The 17,721-nt window shown below is 49.9% G+C and overlaps 2 protein-coding genes across 6 annotated transcripts in view; one reads left to right on the top strand and one right to left on the bottom strand.

Annotated features, from left to right (window-relative positions):
* TEX261 (testis expressed 261) overlaps positions 1 to 17,018 on the bottom strand; it is a 62,529-nt gene extending 45,511 nt beyond the window's left edge. For 3 of the 5 annotated variants that reach the window (XM_073211727.1, XM_073211733.1, XM_073211724.1), the window contains exons 1-2: positions 16,570 to 17,018; positions 15,552 to 15,631 (exon numbers count right to left, since the gene is read on the bottom strand). In XM_073211727.1, the coding sequence (XP_073067828.1) occupies positions 15,552 to 15,631; positions 16,570 to 16,933 (444 nt within the window). In that variant the 5' untranslated portion in view covers positions 16,934 to 17,018. Of the gene's footprint in view, positions 1 to 8,457; positions 8,929 to 10,986; positions 11,639 to 11,803; positions 11,907 to 12,595; positions 12,664 to 14,257; positions 14,412 to 15,551; positions 15,632 to 16,510 lie in introns of those variants that run through there. The other 2 variants (XM_073211721.1, XM_073211740.1) reach the window with 2 other exon arrangements.
* ANKRD53 (ankyrin repeat domain 53) lies at positions 1,949 to 8,355 on the top strand. Its single transcript, XM_073211743.1, has one exon. The coding sequence runs from the start codon at positions 7,132 to 7,134 to the stop codon at positions 7,840 to 7,842; it is 711 nt and encodes a 236-aa protein (XP_073067844.1). The 5' UTR covers positions 1,949 to 7,131; the 3' UTR covers positions 7,843 to 8,355.
* Positions 17,019 to 17,721: the final 703 nt, after the last annotated feature.

Below are 17,721 nucleotides of genomic sequence, written 5' to 3'. Positions count from 1 at the left end.
TTCGTATAAATGGAATCATATGACATGTGGTCTTTTGTGATGGGCTTCTCTCACTTAGCATAATGTTTTCAAGGTTCATCCATGCTGTAGCATAGATCAGTACTTCAGTTCTTTTTATTGCCAAATAATATTCCACAGCATGGATATACCACCTTTCATTTATCCATTCATCAGTGTATGGACATGTGGTCATGCATATCTGTTTATAATTACTATGTCTTTCAGATGAATTGACCCTGTTATCATTACAAAATGTCCCTTTTTAGCCCTAGTAACAGCCTATTTTGCCTGATATTAGTATAACCACCTCGCTTTCTTACAGTTGCTGTTTGCAAAATATATCTTTTCCTATCCTTTTACTTTCAATCTATTTGTATCTTTGAATCTAAATTATATCTCCTGAAGACAATATGTAGTTGGAATTTAATCTTAAACCAGTTTTACCAGCTCTGCTTTTTGGATTGGATTGTCAAATTCATTCACGTTGAAGGTTATCATTAACACAGTAGGGGTGTTATATCTGCCATTCTACTTGTAATGTTCTGTATGTGTCATGTCTTTGTTCTGCTCTTCCTCCTTTAATGCTGTCTTTTGCATTAAGTGAATCTGTTGTAGTGTAACATTGTAGTTCCTTAAATGATGTTTTTCACTCATTTTTTGAGTTATTTTTTCGTAGTGGTTCCTCTGGGGCTTATCATATACATTTTACCTGAGCAGAATCTATTTCAGATTTATACTAGCTTAATCCCAGGGAGATACTGAAACATTCCTATATTCTCTCTACTCTCTTCCACATTATACATATTACAGCTGTGTATGTTACATATGCAACAATGCACTGTAAAATTTTCAATAATTACATTATTTTATATATGTCCTTTAAAGAAGCTGAGGAGAACAAGTACATATTTATAGATTTTGTCATATTAATCTTTTAATTTACCATTTCTGACTCTCTTCAATTGTTCTTGTGGATTCAAGTTACCATCTGGTGTTATTTCCTTATTCTAATACAGCTTTCTCCCACCTACCTCCTTTCTTTGTGTTGTTATTGTCAAATATACTTTTCTATGTTATAGGCCCAATGATACAATGACATGCCTGTTGTTTTATACAATTTCTTTTAAAATTAGTTAAGAAAGAATAGACATTCATTGTCTTTTATAGTTGTGTAATTACCTTTTGCCAGTGCTCTTTGGGTTTTGTTGTGTTTTTGTTTTGCAAGGATTCAGATTATGGCATAGGATCACTGGCTTTTAGCCTGAAGAATCTCAATTAGTAATTCTTATAAGGCAGAGCTACAAATTCATTTTTTGTTTGTCAGGCAATGTCTGCATCTTCATTTTTCAAGACAGCTTTGCTGAATATAAGATGGTTGTACATCTCATATTTGTTGTTGCTGGAAACTGGACGTTTTAAGTAAAACACTGTAACAACTGTGGATACTGATTTCCCCACCCCCTTCTCCAGGGTTTGTTTGCTTGTTTACTTGTGTAGTGACTTGGATGGGCCATTTTAGTGAAATATTTTTCCCCTCAATGTGAAGCCTCTGATATAATTGCTTAGAGGATGCAGCCCTGGACCTGTGCACAGCCACTCTGGGATGACAGTAGTTTTAGCAGGACACTCTTGGACTCTCTTTCCCTGATCTGTTCAACTGTCTGCCTCTGCTGGTATCTTATCCAGCTTTTAGGCTTCATTAATTGCCTAAAAGTTTACTGTTCTGTTTTCAACAGTGCTCTAGAGCATAAATCACTCCAGGGTCTCTCCAATTAAACTTGGACTACTATGTGAAGGTAGTTTTTGAAACCAATCTTTGAGGTTTGTTCTGACCTAGGAGGGCCTTTATAACCAGCTGTCCCCTGGTCCTTCCAGGTAAATCAGCCAGCCTACAGTTTAGCTTGCTGGTTTTAATTGCTTACCACCAAAATCACCATTGTTTGCAGAGTACTTTTAAACTTGAATGTCCCTACATGGTTTCAAATAAAGTCAGTTCCTTTGGGGAGAGTTTTGGAGTCCTCTGCTCTTATGGATGACAGGGCATATTCTCTAAGTCTCCGATGCGGAACTGAGCGTAGGGACAGTTGCTCACATCTCTCCAAGTGACATCCTGCCAGATGAGCAGGGTCTGAGCAGGGTTGGGAGCCTCTGGTCCTCAGTTTGCCTCTAATATGCAACCTCTGCCCCATGAACAAATAAGCTGGGACAGGGTGACCAGGGCCCCAACACTCTCAGCCTGCCATGCCTCGAGTCAAGCCTCAGACTGACGGTGGGGCTGGGTGGATGAAGTAAGTGCCAATCCCTTGGCTGTACTCACCAGGAATTTAGCATCTATAACTTGTTCTGAGGGGGAAGCAATGGTGAAAGGTGCTTGAACCTGCCCCTCTGAGTGAGATACCATCTCTCTCCACTGGGGAAGAAAGGAAAGGCAACCCCATTTTCTTGGCCACACCCACCTGGATCAGAATTCAGTCATTGCTCTGAGATGGGGCCAAGGGAGAGAGGGAGCAGGTTGTGGCTTAAGTGCCATAGACTCACTATCCTTACTGAGATTTAGAAGATTTTCTTGAATAAATGTTTACTTCCTGTATACCCATAGGGAAATCTTCAGAGACTCTAACAGTTGGTTTGTAAATAATTTTTACCAGTTATGGTTGTTCCCTGGAGAGTGGGTCCACAAAGCTCCTCATGCTACCATTCCAGAAGTGGAAGTTGGGAATGGGAATGTAAGACAAACTTACTGTAGATCTCAGCAGCGCAACAGACACGGGAATTCATTTTTCATCCATTCTGGGATCATCTGAATTAAGCATGATACTCAGATGCTCATCTGATAGATCATCTCCCTGGAACTGAGAGCCTCATGGTGCTGCCAAACTGTGAGACACATGGCAGAGGGAGAAGATTCCAGCCCAGCTAGGGTTCTGCTGATCCTTTGGAGCTGCTCTGAGTTTGAAGAAAGGGACTCATTCAGTCTTGGCACATTCACTGGGAGTAGTGGGGAGAAATATGGGAAAATGGGCATACAACTTGGAAACCTGGTGTAAGAAATATGACTTGTTCTCTGGGGTTCCTCTCCTAGCAGACTCCATCCCCACCCCAACAATGTAATAGGCACTGTCTTGCCTGAGGGTTTCATTCCAGGGCAAGTTCACTATGGAGTTGCTGAGACCGAGAAATGACTATGGAATGTTCTTGGGGTTAAAGGGTTTATACCTGGGTTTTCTCCCGGCAGTAGGTCAAGCACTAGAATCACGTCTGCATCCAGCAGTCTGCAGGTCAGTATTTTACCTCGGTCTCTGCCTCCTCCCAGAGCACTGTGGGGAGTCTTTATATAGTGACTCGGGGATAATAGCTCATTGCCAATGGGTATGGAAGCATTAGCCTAGCAGTAGGCCAGTTACATCATCAAATAGTTTAGGGTCAGGTGAGGATCCTGGCCATAGGAACTTCCATTTTCCCCACAGGCACCCAGATACCTGTCCTTCAACAAATCTGGTCCCCAGAGACAGGCATTCCCTCTCCCTCCTGTCAGGACCTATCTTTCAAGCTTCTCTCTTCCCACGGGTGGGAGTGTCTATCCTGTTACGGTAGCATTATTCTTCTCCCCACTGCCACTGACTCCAAATGGATACCCCAGAGTGCTGACTTAAGCAGTCAAGCTTCCTACTCTAAAACTCCATAGCCAGGACCCTGACCTGCCATTAGAGGACTTCGGCTGCTTGCAGCCAAGATCCTCTGTCCTGGTACCACAGCACTCTGCCAGACCACAGTGCAAATGTCAGTCTCACCACCCCCCCAGGCCCTAGTCCACCAAAGGGTGGGCCCCTACTCAAACAAACTGGTCAAACAAATTAAGCCCTTGAAGCATGATTCTTTAGTTTTGCTTCCTGGCCATTTCCGAGGGGCGCACACCCACCACCCCTGGGAGGACAGCTCAGGGACAGGTACCAAAGTCCTCTCGAGCTTCCCAGGGCTTGGCACACACAACTCTTTTCAGAGACCACCCCACTGGTCTCAACTGTTTGCTCCTATGGAGGGAGATTTTTAATATTCAGACCCCAGTTGAAAGTGACAGAAACACAACCTAAAATAGCTTAACTTCAAAAGGATCCTGAAGTGGTTAGACAGGGAGGAGGAGTGGGAGCGGGAGGGCAGCAGGCTCTGAGGTCCTGCCTCCGCCTCTCTCCGGTGCACCTTCTTTCTCAGCCTTCCATCTCCCTTACCTGGGGCTATAGAAACCGGTTGTCTGGGAGCCATACCCTTATCCCCTTCCAGAGAGAAAATCAATTCTTTCTCTTGGTCTGGCTCTTGTTACATCAGGCACTGTCTGCCTGCCCAGCTGCCCAGCTCTGGCTCTGGCCAAGAAGTTGGGGGCATCCTCTCCTTGCAAGGACTCTGTCTGTCCCCGTCTCCTCCTGCCTCGCTCTAGTGATCTTCCTTCTTCAGAATCACCAAGAGCCTCATGCCTGCCTGGGAAGAGGACTGAGGCAGGAATGCCTCAATCTGTTGGGTAGTTCTCAACCCTGGCTGCACAGGAGAATCATTTATAGAACTTCACAAAATACCAGTGCTTGGGCTCTGTCTTGCCAATAGGTTTCAGCCCTGGCAAATTCGCTATGCATTCAGTGAGACTGAGGAATGACAATGGAATGTTCCTGGGGTGAAAGGGTTTATTTCCTGGCTTGTTCTCTGGTTGGTGGAGCACTAGAACTACATCTGCATCCAACAGTCTGCAGGTCTGTAATCCTCCTTTGTCCCTGCCTCCACCCAGAGCACTGGGCAGAGCTCTTTATATAGTGACTCAGTCAATAATAGCTTATTGCCTGTGGGTGTGGAAGCAGTAGCTTAGCAGCAGGCCAGTTATATCATCAAGTAATTTAGGTTCAGGTGAGGATCCTGGCCTTAGGAACCTTCACTTTATCCACAGGCTCCAAACCAGATCAACTAATCTGAAGATGGAGCCCTAAGTCCCTACATTTTTTTTTTCCCCAGGTGATTCTAAAGCACAGCCAGTGCTGCAACCACTGGCATAGAGACTGCAAGATACCCCAGGTGAAGATAATGAGCGTGAACTTGAAGAGGTCCTGAGACACACCCCCTAGCCCCAATACACACATAGGGCCTTGTTATTGTTAGGATCCTAATACCCCACAAGCAACACCCCATAGAATCCCCTAGATGCCAGGAAATTCTCAAACTTTGTCCCTGCAAAACACTGTGACTGTACCTTAATTTGAAGCCAGTTGCCAAGGCTTGGGAAGGGGGTTGACTCCTGCCCACTGGGGTTGGGAGACAAGTGGGTTACCAGAGGAGGTTTTCCTGGGAAGGGGGAAAGATGCTTTTGGGTGAACAATCTGAATTTTTGTCCCTTCTTGCAGGTCACTGAAGTCTTAAGAGACCCTCCCCTTCCATCTTAGATTTCCACAGGGAAAATACCTGGTGTGGATAGAATGAAGGCTCCTGTGGCCAGGATTCTCACTAGCCCTGGTTGGCTAGCTCACTACGCATGTGTGGGCAATACATAATTATTGATTCTATTTAAAGAGCCCTGCCCAGTGCTCTGCTCAACACAGTGGTACAGCTGCAAGGCTGCAGGAGAGCAGAGCAGAGGCTGGAGTGGTGACAGCACCAAGGACAAAGGGCCCAGAGGATGGCTGTGTGGGTAGAGAGGCCCAGAGGCAGAGACTGGCTTGCTGCGTGCAGACTTGCTCTGAGTGGATGGGATTTCAGTGACTGACCTACCACCGTGGAAATAAAGTTGGGTATAACCCTTTCACCCCAAGAACGTTCTACTGTCATTTCTTTGGTCACATTGAATCCATAGTGAACTTGCCAGAGCTGAAACCCATTGGCAAGACACCCGGAATGTTGGGATGCAGAGGGAAGAAGGTGGTTGGAAGTGGGCAGCGTGGTCAGACATGAGCTGGAGACTGCCAAGCCAGAGATTTGGCAGGGGCCCAGATCAATGACAGACCTTGGTTGGGGATGAAAAGGGGTGTGGCTAAAGGATTTTAAGCAGGTGTAATTATATAGGATGCAAGAACCAGAAAACCCAGGAAAAGGATGCTGGGAATCCAAAGTGGATCCAGAAGTAGGGAGGGCTTTGGGGCTGGCAAAATCCAGTATTCCAGCTCTGTACCAGCGGCGTTTCTCTCCAGTTCTCTCAGCACTACAAGCCTCTGATGTGGGTGTCACCCAGTCCTCACAGTCACATGTGTCCAGAGGAGGCAAAGCCCATCTTTTCCCGTGGTTATCAACTTTCCCAGAAACCCTTTGCACATCTCCCCTTATCTCTTATTGGCCTCAATGGATCATAGCTCATTCTTGTTCCAATTCCTAGGGCTAAAGGAAAGCCATGTGCTGACTGACCTGGGTCAGGCAAGGCTGATGAGAATTAAGATTGGCTAAGCCTAATCAGAGTCAACCTCCAGAGCTAGGTCAATCTCCAAACCACCTGATTGCCAAGCAAGTCTGGGTAGTGAGACACTGAGGCAAGGGGGTGGGACAATTATGGTTAAGGACAAGTTGAAGATTTAACTCTAATGGAGGCAAGGACAGAAAGCTAGACCAAGTCATTACCACCCAGAGTCAGCCAACTGCATCCCTGCTACCTGGCTGCTCAAGGCCTAGTGCTTCCAGGAAGCCTGCCCAGATCAGCTCCACCCAGTTCCAGGCCTTCCAAACCTTTCTGCTTTCTCCTTTCATGGTCAAGGAGGCAGTCTGTCCTTCTCATTTGCCTTTCTCCCTCATCAAATTGGAGACTCTCTCAGGGCAGGACATGTCTCCACTGTCAGAGTGGAGGCTTCCCTCCTCCACCCCAAGATCAAAGGTTTCCTCTAGGGTAGGGACTGTGTCTCCCCACTCAAGTTTGAGACCTTACCTCGGGGAAGGCTGTATCTCCATCAGATGGAAGGTCTTCCCTAGGGGAGAGGCTCTGTCTGCCCCAGGGGCTCCCTTCAGAACAAGGGCTCCCGTAAGACAGAGGTATATCCCATCAGGCTCAGAGCTCCCCTGGGGGCAACTGTATCTGGTCAATGGGACCTGAAGTTTCCAAGGGTTAAAATCACACGGCCTCCTCCTGGAGAAGCACAGGGCAGGCAGCCCTCCACGACTATCTTGAGCCCTCTGATGTTGCAGAAAGAGCACCAAATTCTAAAAGAGGCTGATTTCAAGAAATGGCTCCATTGCAAGCTGCCGCTCCAAAGCACCAAGCAAGAGCCCAGTGCCCCATGCCGGTCTATTGCCTTCTCCGAGACCCCCAACCACCAGGGATTGGGGCCTCCCAAAAGCTTCCACCCTTCCCTGGAGGCACACCTGCGACAGACACCACGGCCTAGGATGCAGCCCTTGGTGATACCCAAGCCCATTTATACAAAGTCCACGGTCAGGCAGCCCAAGTTGTGGAATATCAGTAACAACCCTGCCAGATCCCCCACCACCCAGATTGGCTACCCACAGGGCAGCCGCCTGGCTGTGCATCCAGACCTCAGCTCGGAGCACGACTTCCGCAGCTTCCTGGACGTGAGTTCTGATGGACATGGTGGGACACAGCTGCGCACGGTGGCTGGCAACCAGGTGGCCCCTGTGCCCCAGCTGCCTTTCGAGGTGATAGTCCGTGAGCTGTACCCTTCAGTGCGGCCCTACAGGATGAAGGTGCCCCAGGGCTTTTGCTCTGTCAGCCTGAGTAATGTGCCTCGGAAACGGCGCTTGGGTGATGACAGCTCCTGGACGGACACCCTGGCCATGAACCTGCGTGAAACATTTGACGATGCCTTCCTGGCAGCTGTGAGAGCCCATCAAGGGTCCCCTACTCTGCCCTCCCCCAAGCCCTCCCCATAAATTTTGGTAGCCTCTCAACCTGAGGCAGCACGTGAAGGCTAAAGTGTGGTGATTCATGCTGCAGATAGAGAGGGAGGGGGAGACGTGCCCACTGGCTTGCCATTCCCAAGCTCGAGGTTGGAGGCCCCTCTCCCCAGCAAAAACCCAGATCCCTTCTCTCCACAAAGAAATCTTTTAGGACACTCCAGGGGATCCAAGTTAGGGCAGAGGCCCAAAGTTCAGAGTGGCAGTCAGTCTCTGTCCTTGGCCATAGCATTTTCAAAATGACACTCTAGTGTCCCACCCCGTCCTCAAAAATCCCCAGCCCAGCAGGGACAAGGCTTCCAGGATGAGGGAGCTACTGGGAAATTCTGCCTCTTGTTCAGATCAACTCCTTCCTGCTGCTGGCCATAAGCCTCACTTTTCCTCTCCAGACCCAGAGTGGGGTAGAAGACAGCATGCACTTCCCTGCCACTATGGTTTCTGCAGCTCAAGGAGGCAGAGGCGGTGATGGCATATCTGGGGAGAGGGAGGGAGGACCTGTGACTTCCATTTGAGACTCAGAGAGCACCTGTACTTCCTCCCGGAAGCTTTTCTGGATGCCCTGCTATCCCCTGTACACAGCACTACAAATCATTCATTCAACAAATATTTATTAAGTGCTTTCTATCTGCCAGGCACCAAGCCAGGCACTGTTGATATAAAAACTGAAGGACAGTCCCTGCCCTCAAGGAGCTTACAGTCTAGTGGGGAGATAGACCAGTAAGCAGGCAAGTAAGCCCAGAGCAACCTGTGTGGTGTGCTGGGGAGAGAGGGGACAGAGCTACTTGGATGAAGTGAATCTGTGTTGAGAACTGACAAAGGTACCCAGGTGAGCAAAAGAAAAGAAAATCAAAGTGGCATCTCTGGATACAGGCGGCTGGGACCCAGAGTGTAAGGTAGCAAGTGATGAGCCAGAGAGGTGAGCAGGAACCAGGCCCGTGAGTCTCACCTTAGCCATGCTAAGGGGGCTGGACTTTATCCTGGAGGCAGTGAGGAGCCATGGGAGGTTGGTTGCAGGCCAGGGAAGGACTTGGTCAACTATGCATTTTAGAAGGACAACTCTGGCTGTGGGGTAGAGAAACAGAAGGAGGCTGTCACAATAATCCAGGTGCTAGCTGATGACAGTGGGAGTGGCTCAAATCAAGAGATGTTAAGAAGGTAAATTTAACAGTTTTTAGAGCTTGGTTGTCGGGGGACAGAAAGAGAATGAAGGGCTAGAAAGCAGGTTTCTGGTCTGGCTCCTGAGTGATCTTGGGGCCATAGGAGGAACCCAAAAAAGGCAGGTTTGCAGAGGACAGCAACAAGTAGGCCTCAAGTTGTCTGTGTGCCAAAAGGCAGCAGAACTGTGTGGTTCAAAAGACCAGAAGGGATGCTGGGGCTGGAGGTCAAGGCTCAACTTGACCACGATGGAACCCTGAGAAACCCCACTGTGTATGGGGCCAATGGAGAAGCCTGCACAGGAAACTGAAAGGAGCAGCCAGAGAGGTAGGAGGAAGCCCAGCAACCAAAGTGCCCGGGAGCACAATTCCACAAGCTGGGGGTGGTCAGCCCTAACACATACTGCAGAGATCCAGGATGGTTAGGTATGAAGAGGGTCCCGCAGAATGAATGAGCATAACAAGGCCACTGGGAACACCCAGGAGAGAAGCCACATCACCGGGGGAGGAACAAAGAGGTGGATAGCAAGGGAGGCAGGGCCAGTGCTGGCCCGTGAGGATGACGTCGGCCTCCTGTGTCCTCTCCCCTGCCTGCTGTTGTCTGCCTAGGATAAAAAGGCAATCTCATTCCCGCAAAGAGAGGACTAAAATGCACTGCTACGCCTGGGAAAGGGGAAGGCTGGTATTTTTAAGAGAACAGGAAATGCTAAAGCCAAGGAAACAAAGTGCTATGGTAGGGCTTGAGGCAGATGTAGAGGAATGATTTTCAAGCATAGGGCCCTCCTAGTGACTTAAAGATACCATGTGTGCAGTCCATCCTTGCATCTGCCAGCCTCGCTGAGGTATAGGACATGGCAAGTACAGCTCTTGTGGGGACTTCATTCTAAAATGTACTGTTGAGTACTTGCAAGGCACTATAGTTGGAGTGCAAGGTCAACAAATGCTGGTCTGTGCCTGGGATCCAGCCTACCTTCTTAGAAGACCGAGGTCATCTCCCCAGGGGTCAAGAGCACCCAGAAGAAAGGGCCAGCCCTTGTGTGCTCTGAGAGTGACACAACGTTCTCCCATCAGTCCCATTTCTTACAAAACAGGCTGTAGCCCAGGATGCCTGGAAGTCAGTTTTTATTTTGTTTCTCCTTGAGCCTGAGATAGAATTCAGCCAGAAACAACTCCTTTTTCCCAGAGAAAGTGCTATAATTTAGTTCCTGCTTAAGCTTAATCTACAGCCAAAACTAATTTAAGAGAAAGAACAATATGATTTGTAGCTGAAACTGATCTTAGAGAAAAGAATAATAGGTGCTGTGTCTTGGAATATGGTGCTAGTCATGAGCAGTGTGACAAGGACTGCAAACAGTTCTCATGATCCTTCCAGAGGCAAACCCAGATAAGGAACACACCGTGAGACTCACATGGCCAGGTGACTTGAGGAGACATAAGAGAAACTTTAAGAAATAATTAGCTTGCAATTGTTTAGCTTGATGAAGAAACTCATCCTATAATCGTTAATCGATGCCTGTCTTTTTGCTTGCTGTAACTTAGTAAAAGTGCAGGGGAATGCTGACTTGGCACTTAGTCTCCTGAGAAAGTCTAAGCCCTCTGCTTAAAATGTCATTCTGACTTGGTTTCTCATTTTCGTGGTCCCCGACTGCAACAGGAAAGACTTATGAATAGATACTGTAGATGTTTTTCTGAAAAACTGTCCCCTCTCTGCCTCCAGCTTGACAATCATGAAGCCGTGGGGAAAGAAGACATAGAAGAAAAGGGACAGGCCTAAGGCAGGCTGCTTCCACCCTCAGCTCCCTATTCCCTGGCCAGCCCTGCTCATCTCTACCCACTTCCCACTAAGGGCCCTAAGAATGGCCTTTCCCAATGGCCAAGACCCAAAACCAGAAAAGGAGCCCCTAGAGCAGAAAAGACAGTCCAGAGCAGAAGGTCAGCAGGAAGAAAGGAAGATGAACTTTCAGGGTATTAAGGCAAACAGTGCCACCTAGAATCTTTATTCAAATGGGAATCAGCACTTGGACAGAAATCACAGCTCAACAGCAAAAACTGTTTCTCTTGGAAGTGCCAAGCCATGGTCCCTCCCCAAGGCCATCTGCCCAGAGAATTTATCACCGTCTGTTCTCCAGCTTCACGGCCCCTGCCCTGCTGCCCCACTGCCCTGCCCGCCACGGCTGAGCCAGAACCTCCTGACCCACCATGGAAGGGTGTGGAAGTGCCATAGGGAGCTCAGCTTCCACCCAATCAGGCAGACCATGGCCTACTGGCTAAGCAGGCTCTGCCACCATGCCTGGTTCCCTCTGGAGTCACAGCCTCTAGCAATGTCAGATCTGAGCCAAGCTGAGCCCCCTGAGGAGGGTGGGGATGGCGGCTTCAGGGAGAATCAACAGAAGGAGGGCCTCGGCTGGGGAAGGTACTTCCGGGCTCATGGCCCCCACCCAGTGCAGAGGCCCAGGGGCCTGACTTTCCCAATCTTGCCCCCACATGCCCTCCCAAGGGGGGTCAGTATATCTTCTGACGACTGGGTAGTATGGCCTCTTTGATGAAGGAGAAGACAACCAGGATCCCTAAGCGTTTGCCCCGCTTGCCTTTGGTGAAGTAATTGGAGACCACGTCATCTGTGGAGACATAGGCAGGGAGATTGGTGTGTATCTGAATGGGAACACAGCTCTCCCCACCCAGAGCCCAAGGGTCTCCATAACAGGGCTGTGCTCCAGCTCCCCCAGCCGACTCAGGCTTTCCTGGAGTCCTCCCACCTTGACCCTTTATAAACCCCTCCTCACCTCCTGGCTGCATGGTGGAGGGCAGGACATTCTCCCCAGCCGACAGTGACACAAAGAATGCAAATGGGATTATCCACAGACAGAAAGTGAAGTAGGCCAGGACCTGGCAACAAGAGACACTGAGAAGAGGGTGCCCAGGCATGGTCACCAGGTATATTAAGAGAGGTAGTCAAGAGTGTGCAGAAGGCCCCACACCCAATCTCTGAAGGAGATCAGGGCCTGGGAAGCAGAGACAGGACATCCCAAGTATGGAGCTACTTCATTGAGGAAAGGTGGAGGCTGAAGCTGACCAAGTGTGGCCAAATCCTCAAATCTTGGTCCCGAGGACAAGCAACTCCTCTGAACTGAAGGGCAAAACTGTGACTGACTCATGTTCCCCAAAGAAGTGCCTTGCTCTTTCTGGGAGGTCCAAACTAGGGCAGCAGTGTGTGGAGAAATATTGAGAGGAAAAAGCCTTGGCAGGCCATTGAGGGGAGCTGGGGCTCAGGGCTGCATGAGGTCTGTGTCAGATAAGGCCCCCTGCCCCTTCCCGACCTCGGGGTGTTAGGCTAGGATCCTGGGAGACCCAAAGGACCCATCAGGGGAGAGCAGGGCCCTCCTCGCCTCAGCCAAAGGGATCCCTGTTCACCTACACTGCTTTCTAAAATCATCTACACTATGTTTTCTTAAAAAATGTGTTATCCCTGAATAGACTCAGTTTCAAATATTAGCTCAGTTCACAAAGTAAGTCATGCAAGTCCCCTTTACTTCCTCTGTCCCTATCAGTAGTTTGAGGTACTGAATGCTTCTTACCTCTGAGAAAGGATAATATTCCTCTGCAAAAAACTGAAATGCTAGGTAATGATTCACCACCACTAGCCCTGTTGAAGGAACGAAGAGTCAGTTTGGAGGAATAACATAAAGCTGGACTTTTAACATTCAAAGGGCCCCTGGGAGCTGGGGACTCTTGGTCTTTGTCCTGACTATACCCAGCTCAGAGTGCAGCTTTGGGCCAAGTACACTACTCTCTAGAGCTCAGCTTTCCACCTGTTAAACTGGGAGAAAAAACTCCCACCTGCCTGCTGCAGAGGGCACTCATGCATAAAATTAGAAGGCAGGTAAAAAGCTCTTTGAATGTTATTAAAAATGAGAGTTCAGTGTTACATAATCCAAGCACCATGCCAATTAACCTGGTTTTTAGTGGATGTGAATCCTGCAAAAAGCTCTCCCCTTGGCGCTGGGTGTGTACATCACAGATGCCCAAGAGATTTCTCTCCAAATGGGGCAGCAAGGAGAAGCCCTCTTCAAATAACAAGGCTCTCACTCAAGAATAAAAGAACATGGTTTGCTAGCTGCTTTGGGGTGCAATCTTAGGTTTCTGCAAAATTCTGGGTGGGGGATCCTTCCTCATCCACTCTGGCATAGGGCTCACTGGTCTGAACTGGTATGTTCTGGACCCATACACACCTCCTTAGTGTGCAGCCAAATTCACAGGAGAAAGAGTGCAGCTCCTGGGGAGAAGCTGTTCAGAGACAGACATCTCTGCCTGTTCCCCTGGTGAGCTGATGGGTAGGCCCACGACAAAACACCCCCTCAAATGGCACACCCCTCACATACACCTCTCAGCCAACTGCTGCGTCTTAGCCACCTTTTCTCCTCTCTCATCTCTCCCCTTCTGAGGCAGAAACTGCAGCTCTGCCATGCCCAGCCCCACACTAGGACTAGGGGATTCCAGAAGACAGATGGTGCCTGAGGCCCACAGATCTTCAGAAAGACTCTCAGGCATCTAAAGGGCATGTCACTGGAGTGAGAAAGGGAAGCAAGGAGAGACTGCTACTTTGCAGTGGGGGAAGCCTCCCCAGAAGATCAGAAGGGGCCCAGTCTCCAGGGGAGAACTCCCCATACCACCCCCCACTGAGTCTCCCAAACATCACCTCTGAACAGATAAAGCAGCTAAGGTCAGAGGGGGAAAATGACTCCTCAGGGGGGAGATAGTAGTGGCAGGGCCAAGGCAGGAAGGCCAGGGCTCTCAAGGCAGCTGTCTGCAGGGGGACCCAGAGCGCCAGAGGCACATCTTAATCATAACTATGGGCTGGAGGACTGGATGGGGTGCTGCCTGCCTGCCAGGGTAGGGCTTCAGGCTTTTCCTGGCCAAGTGATTTCCCGGGGGTTTTAACTACTCAGCCAACACACCTCTTCTCCCTTTCAAACCTGTCCACAAACTTACCTCCCTGGCAAAGCCCTCCCCTTCTGAGTGTCCCATGCCCCCCACCCCCACCCCCCACCCCCAGATTCTAGTCACTAAAGCCAAAGTGGGCTGTAGACTCCTCACATGTGAGAACTCCATCTTCCCTATCAGCCTCCTGGAGGACCTCAGTGGTTTGTCTTTTTTCTCTACATTCCCTTCGGTGCTGCAGACTGAGCTGAGCACATCTAACCTGCCTCAGCTGCCTCCCCAACTCTGCCCCCTCTCACCGCATGACAAGATGAAGTTAGGCGAGGTCAGCATGATGAAAGGGAAGGTCTGGAGGAGGCCAAAGTAGACGAGGTTGGTGAAGAGGCCCACGCCAATCATGAAGGAGGGGAAGTGCTCAAAAATGTAGAGGCCAATCAGCACAGCTGTGGAGAACTGAAATAACCAGAGGCACAGTGCTGGGAGCCTCTTCCAGTCAGCTTTCCTGGATTCCCTAACCCCCAGCCCACCATGAACTAGATTCATGCTTCAATCTCTCCTTGTTTTACAGTCATGCATCTGACAACCCTGAGAGCTCAGCTCTCATCTCCCAGAGGGAAGCATCTTTTAATGCCATTCTCAAAGTTTTTTTGACAGCAACCCACTAAGGACAAACACATACATACATATGATCAAAGTTCAAATTTCAATTCTAATCTTTTCTAGTTCCTAGTTTTTAAATGCTGACCATGACCTACTGAATCGATTAGACAACCCAATAATGAATCATATCTGCAGTCTGAAAACACTGTTTTGAAGTGTTAGCGCTTTACAAATGGCAGTTGGTTGAATGTAGGTCTAATTCCTGTGCCAACACCTATAAGCCAGGCCTCTGAACCCAGAATTGAGAGTTATAGTCTTGTCTCTACCACTAACTTCCTACCCCAGGCCATGCACAGCATGGTTGTGGTGGCTGACATCAGGTGACTTGAGGGAATCTGGGTTCCTCTTGTCCAAATGTCCAGCCCAACCCCCAGCCTTTCCTGCATCTGGCAGAAATCTATCCACCAGCAGTCACTCCTGTGCCTTTGACATCAATGTAAAGGATTGTGTCTCCAGGAAGAGAAGCTTTCCATGAGTCCTGGGGAAGGCAGGACCTGGGCCAGGGAATTTCCCTCTTAGGACAAGTCCCTTAATCCAATTGGAAAGAGGGCAATGAACAAGCTGTCAAAATTTTCCATAACGTTCCCCTGAGTTCTAAATGCTGGAGAAAGAGTAAGGGACTAGAAACAGTGGAAAACCGCTAAGCAAAGGCAAAACCATGGTCCCGTCAACAGAGAAAGTGCACTTGACTCTCACCCTGAGGCACTGAGAAGGGTATCTGCAGAGAAACAATGCCACTTGGGGAGGGCCAGGGAAGACCTGGCCCAGGAAAGCAGACCCAGGAAACATGGTATAGCGTGGGGAGTAGGTACTGGCACCCTCAGGAAACTGTGGGGTCAAGGGTCTCATCACCCATGCCAAACTTGCCCCACCTCCTCTTTTTAAGGCAGGACAAAAGAGTGCGGGGGAATTCTGGGGAGAGCTGCCACTTACCCAGATCATATATTTTATAATCCTGCTGGTAGCCACTGTGTATTCTTCTATCAGTTCTGCCAGGTAATAGAGTCCGGCCGCTGTGGGAATGGGAAAGAGGACAAGCAGGGAGAACATTAGCCAGGATTACCTCTGTCATCCTGGTCATCCCTCTCTTGGCAACTGAGTCCCCATCAACCCTTCCTGGACCCCAGAAGGTAAGGAACAAACCAAACAACTCATGTGTTGCCCTTCCAAGTCTGAAGAAATAAACTCAGGGCAAATGAGGAGCGACTTCATCGAAGTGAACTGAATCTGTACTTGATGCCTCTCTGCACAATGCTAACCTCTGCTGCACAAAAGGGAATTTCTTTCACTCATTCAGTATCTGTCGGGCCCTTAGTATGCAGATGCTAAGCTGAGTGCTGAGAATACGGTACAACGCAGACCAGGTTCCTTTCCTGACCCAGCTGGGGTTGGGAGTGGGAGGATGGGAGCAGTAGGAAGGGGAGTGGGACGATCCCACTGTGACACGTGTTGCCTAAGGGGAAGTACAGGACACTGCTGGACCATCAAACCCCAAAAGGAGGGCTTCCCTGAGGAGGTGAGCTCTCAGCTGAGATCAATAGTAGGAACTAGGCAGAAGAGTGTCTAAAAGAGTAGGAAGTACAAAGGGCTGAAGGCCAAAGGGCTGCGGAAGGTGGGGAAAAGTTCGGTGCGGTCTGCCCGCGAGGGTGGGTGCGGCAGCGGTTATGGGAGCACGGGCAAGAGGCACTTGAGTTAACCTCTGCTGGGCATTGCCGGGCTGGATGTTGTGACACCTGGAGGGACCCGGTCAGGCTAGGCTGCTGGGGTCAGCAGGAGGGTAGGGCAGGGGGATGCGAAGGCCAGGAGCAGTGGGGAGACGCCCTCGTGACGCGACCACCGGCCGGCACAGAGCCGGGACGGGAGTCCGCGCGGACCGGGGTCCAAACTCTCACCGACGGCCAGCGTGATGAAGGCCACCTGGATGAAGAGCGATAGCCAACTCAGCACGTACATAAACCACATGGCGTCCTCGCCCCGCCCGCCCCCCGACCGCCGGGACGGGCCTGCGCGCTTTGGCTCCGGCGATACGCAGCCACGGCCACTGTCCCCGCGTCCCCACCCCGCGGACTGCCGGATGGCCGTGCGCTGCAGCCGAGAGGAGCCCGGCCGGAGCGCCCTCCTGGCCAGATCAGGACTAGCGCCCCCAGCCGGCTCGGAGGGCCAACCGCTGCTGCCTCGTACCGCGCGGTGCTCCCGGACCTCCCGGCTTCCCCGGGCTGCACAGAGCGGACTCGCGGTCGGAGAGGCAGGATAGTCCCGACAGGCGGGCACGCGGCGCCTGCCAGAGGGGCAGGCTCCGGGCTCTCCCTGTGCATTCTCGCGGCAACCTGGAATGGACTCCCGGGCAAGGGAGGGCCGCCCAACTGCTCCCCAGAAACCGGCCAGAGTTGCTCACCGCAGGTAACAAGGACAAAATTGTTGAGTACCTACCATGTGCCAGGCACTGTACTAAAGGCCAAGCCATATGTTCGTGATGGAATTGATCCGATGATGTAGATCATTTTATGGATGAGGAAGCTGGGGCCAGGAAGGGTTTCCTTGCCCCAGGTCATACATCTAGGAAGCGGCACAGACAGGAGTTGGGGCGTCTTTGATCAGTCATCCTCAGGCCTAACTCTCCCGCTAGGCTGAGTTCAGCTGGGGTGCGTTCTGCACCTTTGTATTGCCTGCATCTCACCCAGTGCAGGACACGCATGGCACCCACTTGGAGCTGAATGTTTTTAGTACACCTCTGGGAGTCTCTGAAGGGACCCAAGGAGCCGGGCAGCTCTTGTCGAGAAGTCCCCCATCTAGTGGCCAAGACAGGCATGCAAAATAAAGTATGTGTAAGGGGAGTCTGGTATGCCTCTCATCTCAGAAAAATGTTTTATTTCACAAAAATGAACACATATTCCTCAAAAAAGTAAACATAGAATTACCTTGTGATCCAACATTTTCACTCCTGAGCATATGCCCAAAACGAATAAAAGGGACTCAAATAGATATTTGTACACCCATGTTAATAGCTTTATTCATAATAGTCAAAACGTGGAAACAGCTCAAATGTCCATCAGCAGATAAATGATAAACAAAATGTGATATGTATGTACATATAATGGATTGT

This window comes from Manis javanica, chromosome 1 (genome assembly GCF_040802235.1).
Source record: "Manis javanica isolate MJ-LG chromosome 1, MJ_LKY, whole genome shotgun sequence".
Lineage (NCBI taxonomy): Eukaryota > Metazoa > Chordata > Mammalia > Pholidota > Manidae > Manis > Manis javanica.
Note: the sequence above shows the minus strand (reverse complement) of the source record. Positions and strands in the feature narration are given on the sequence as shown.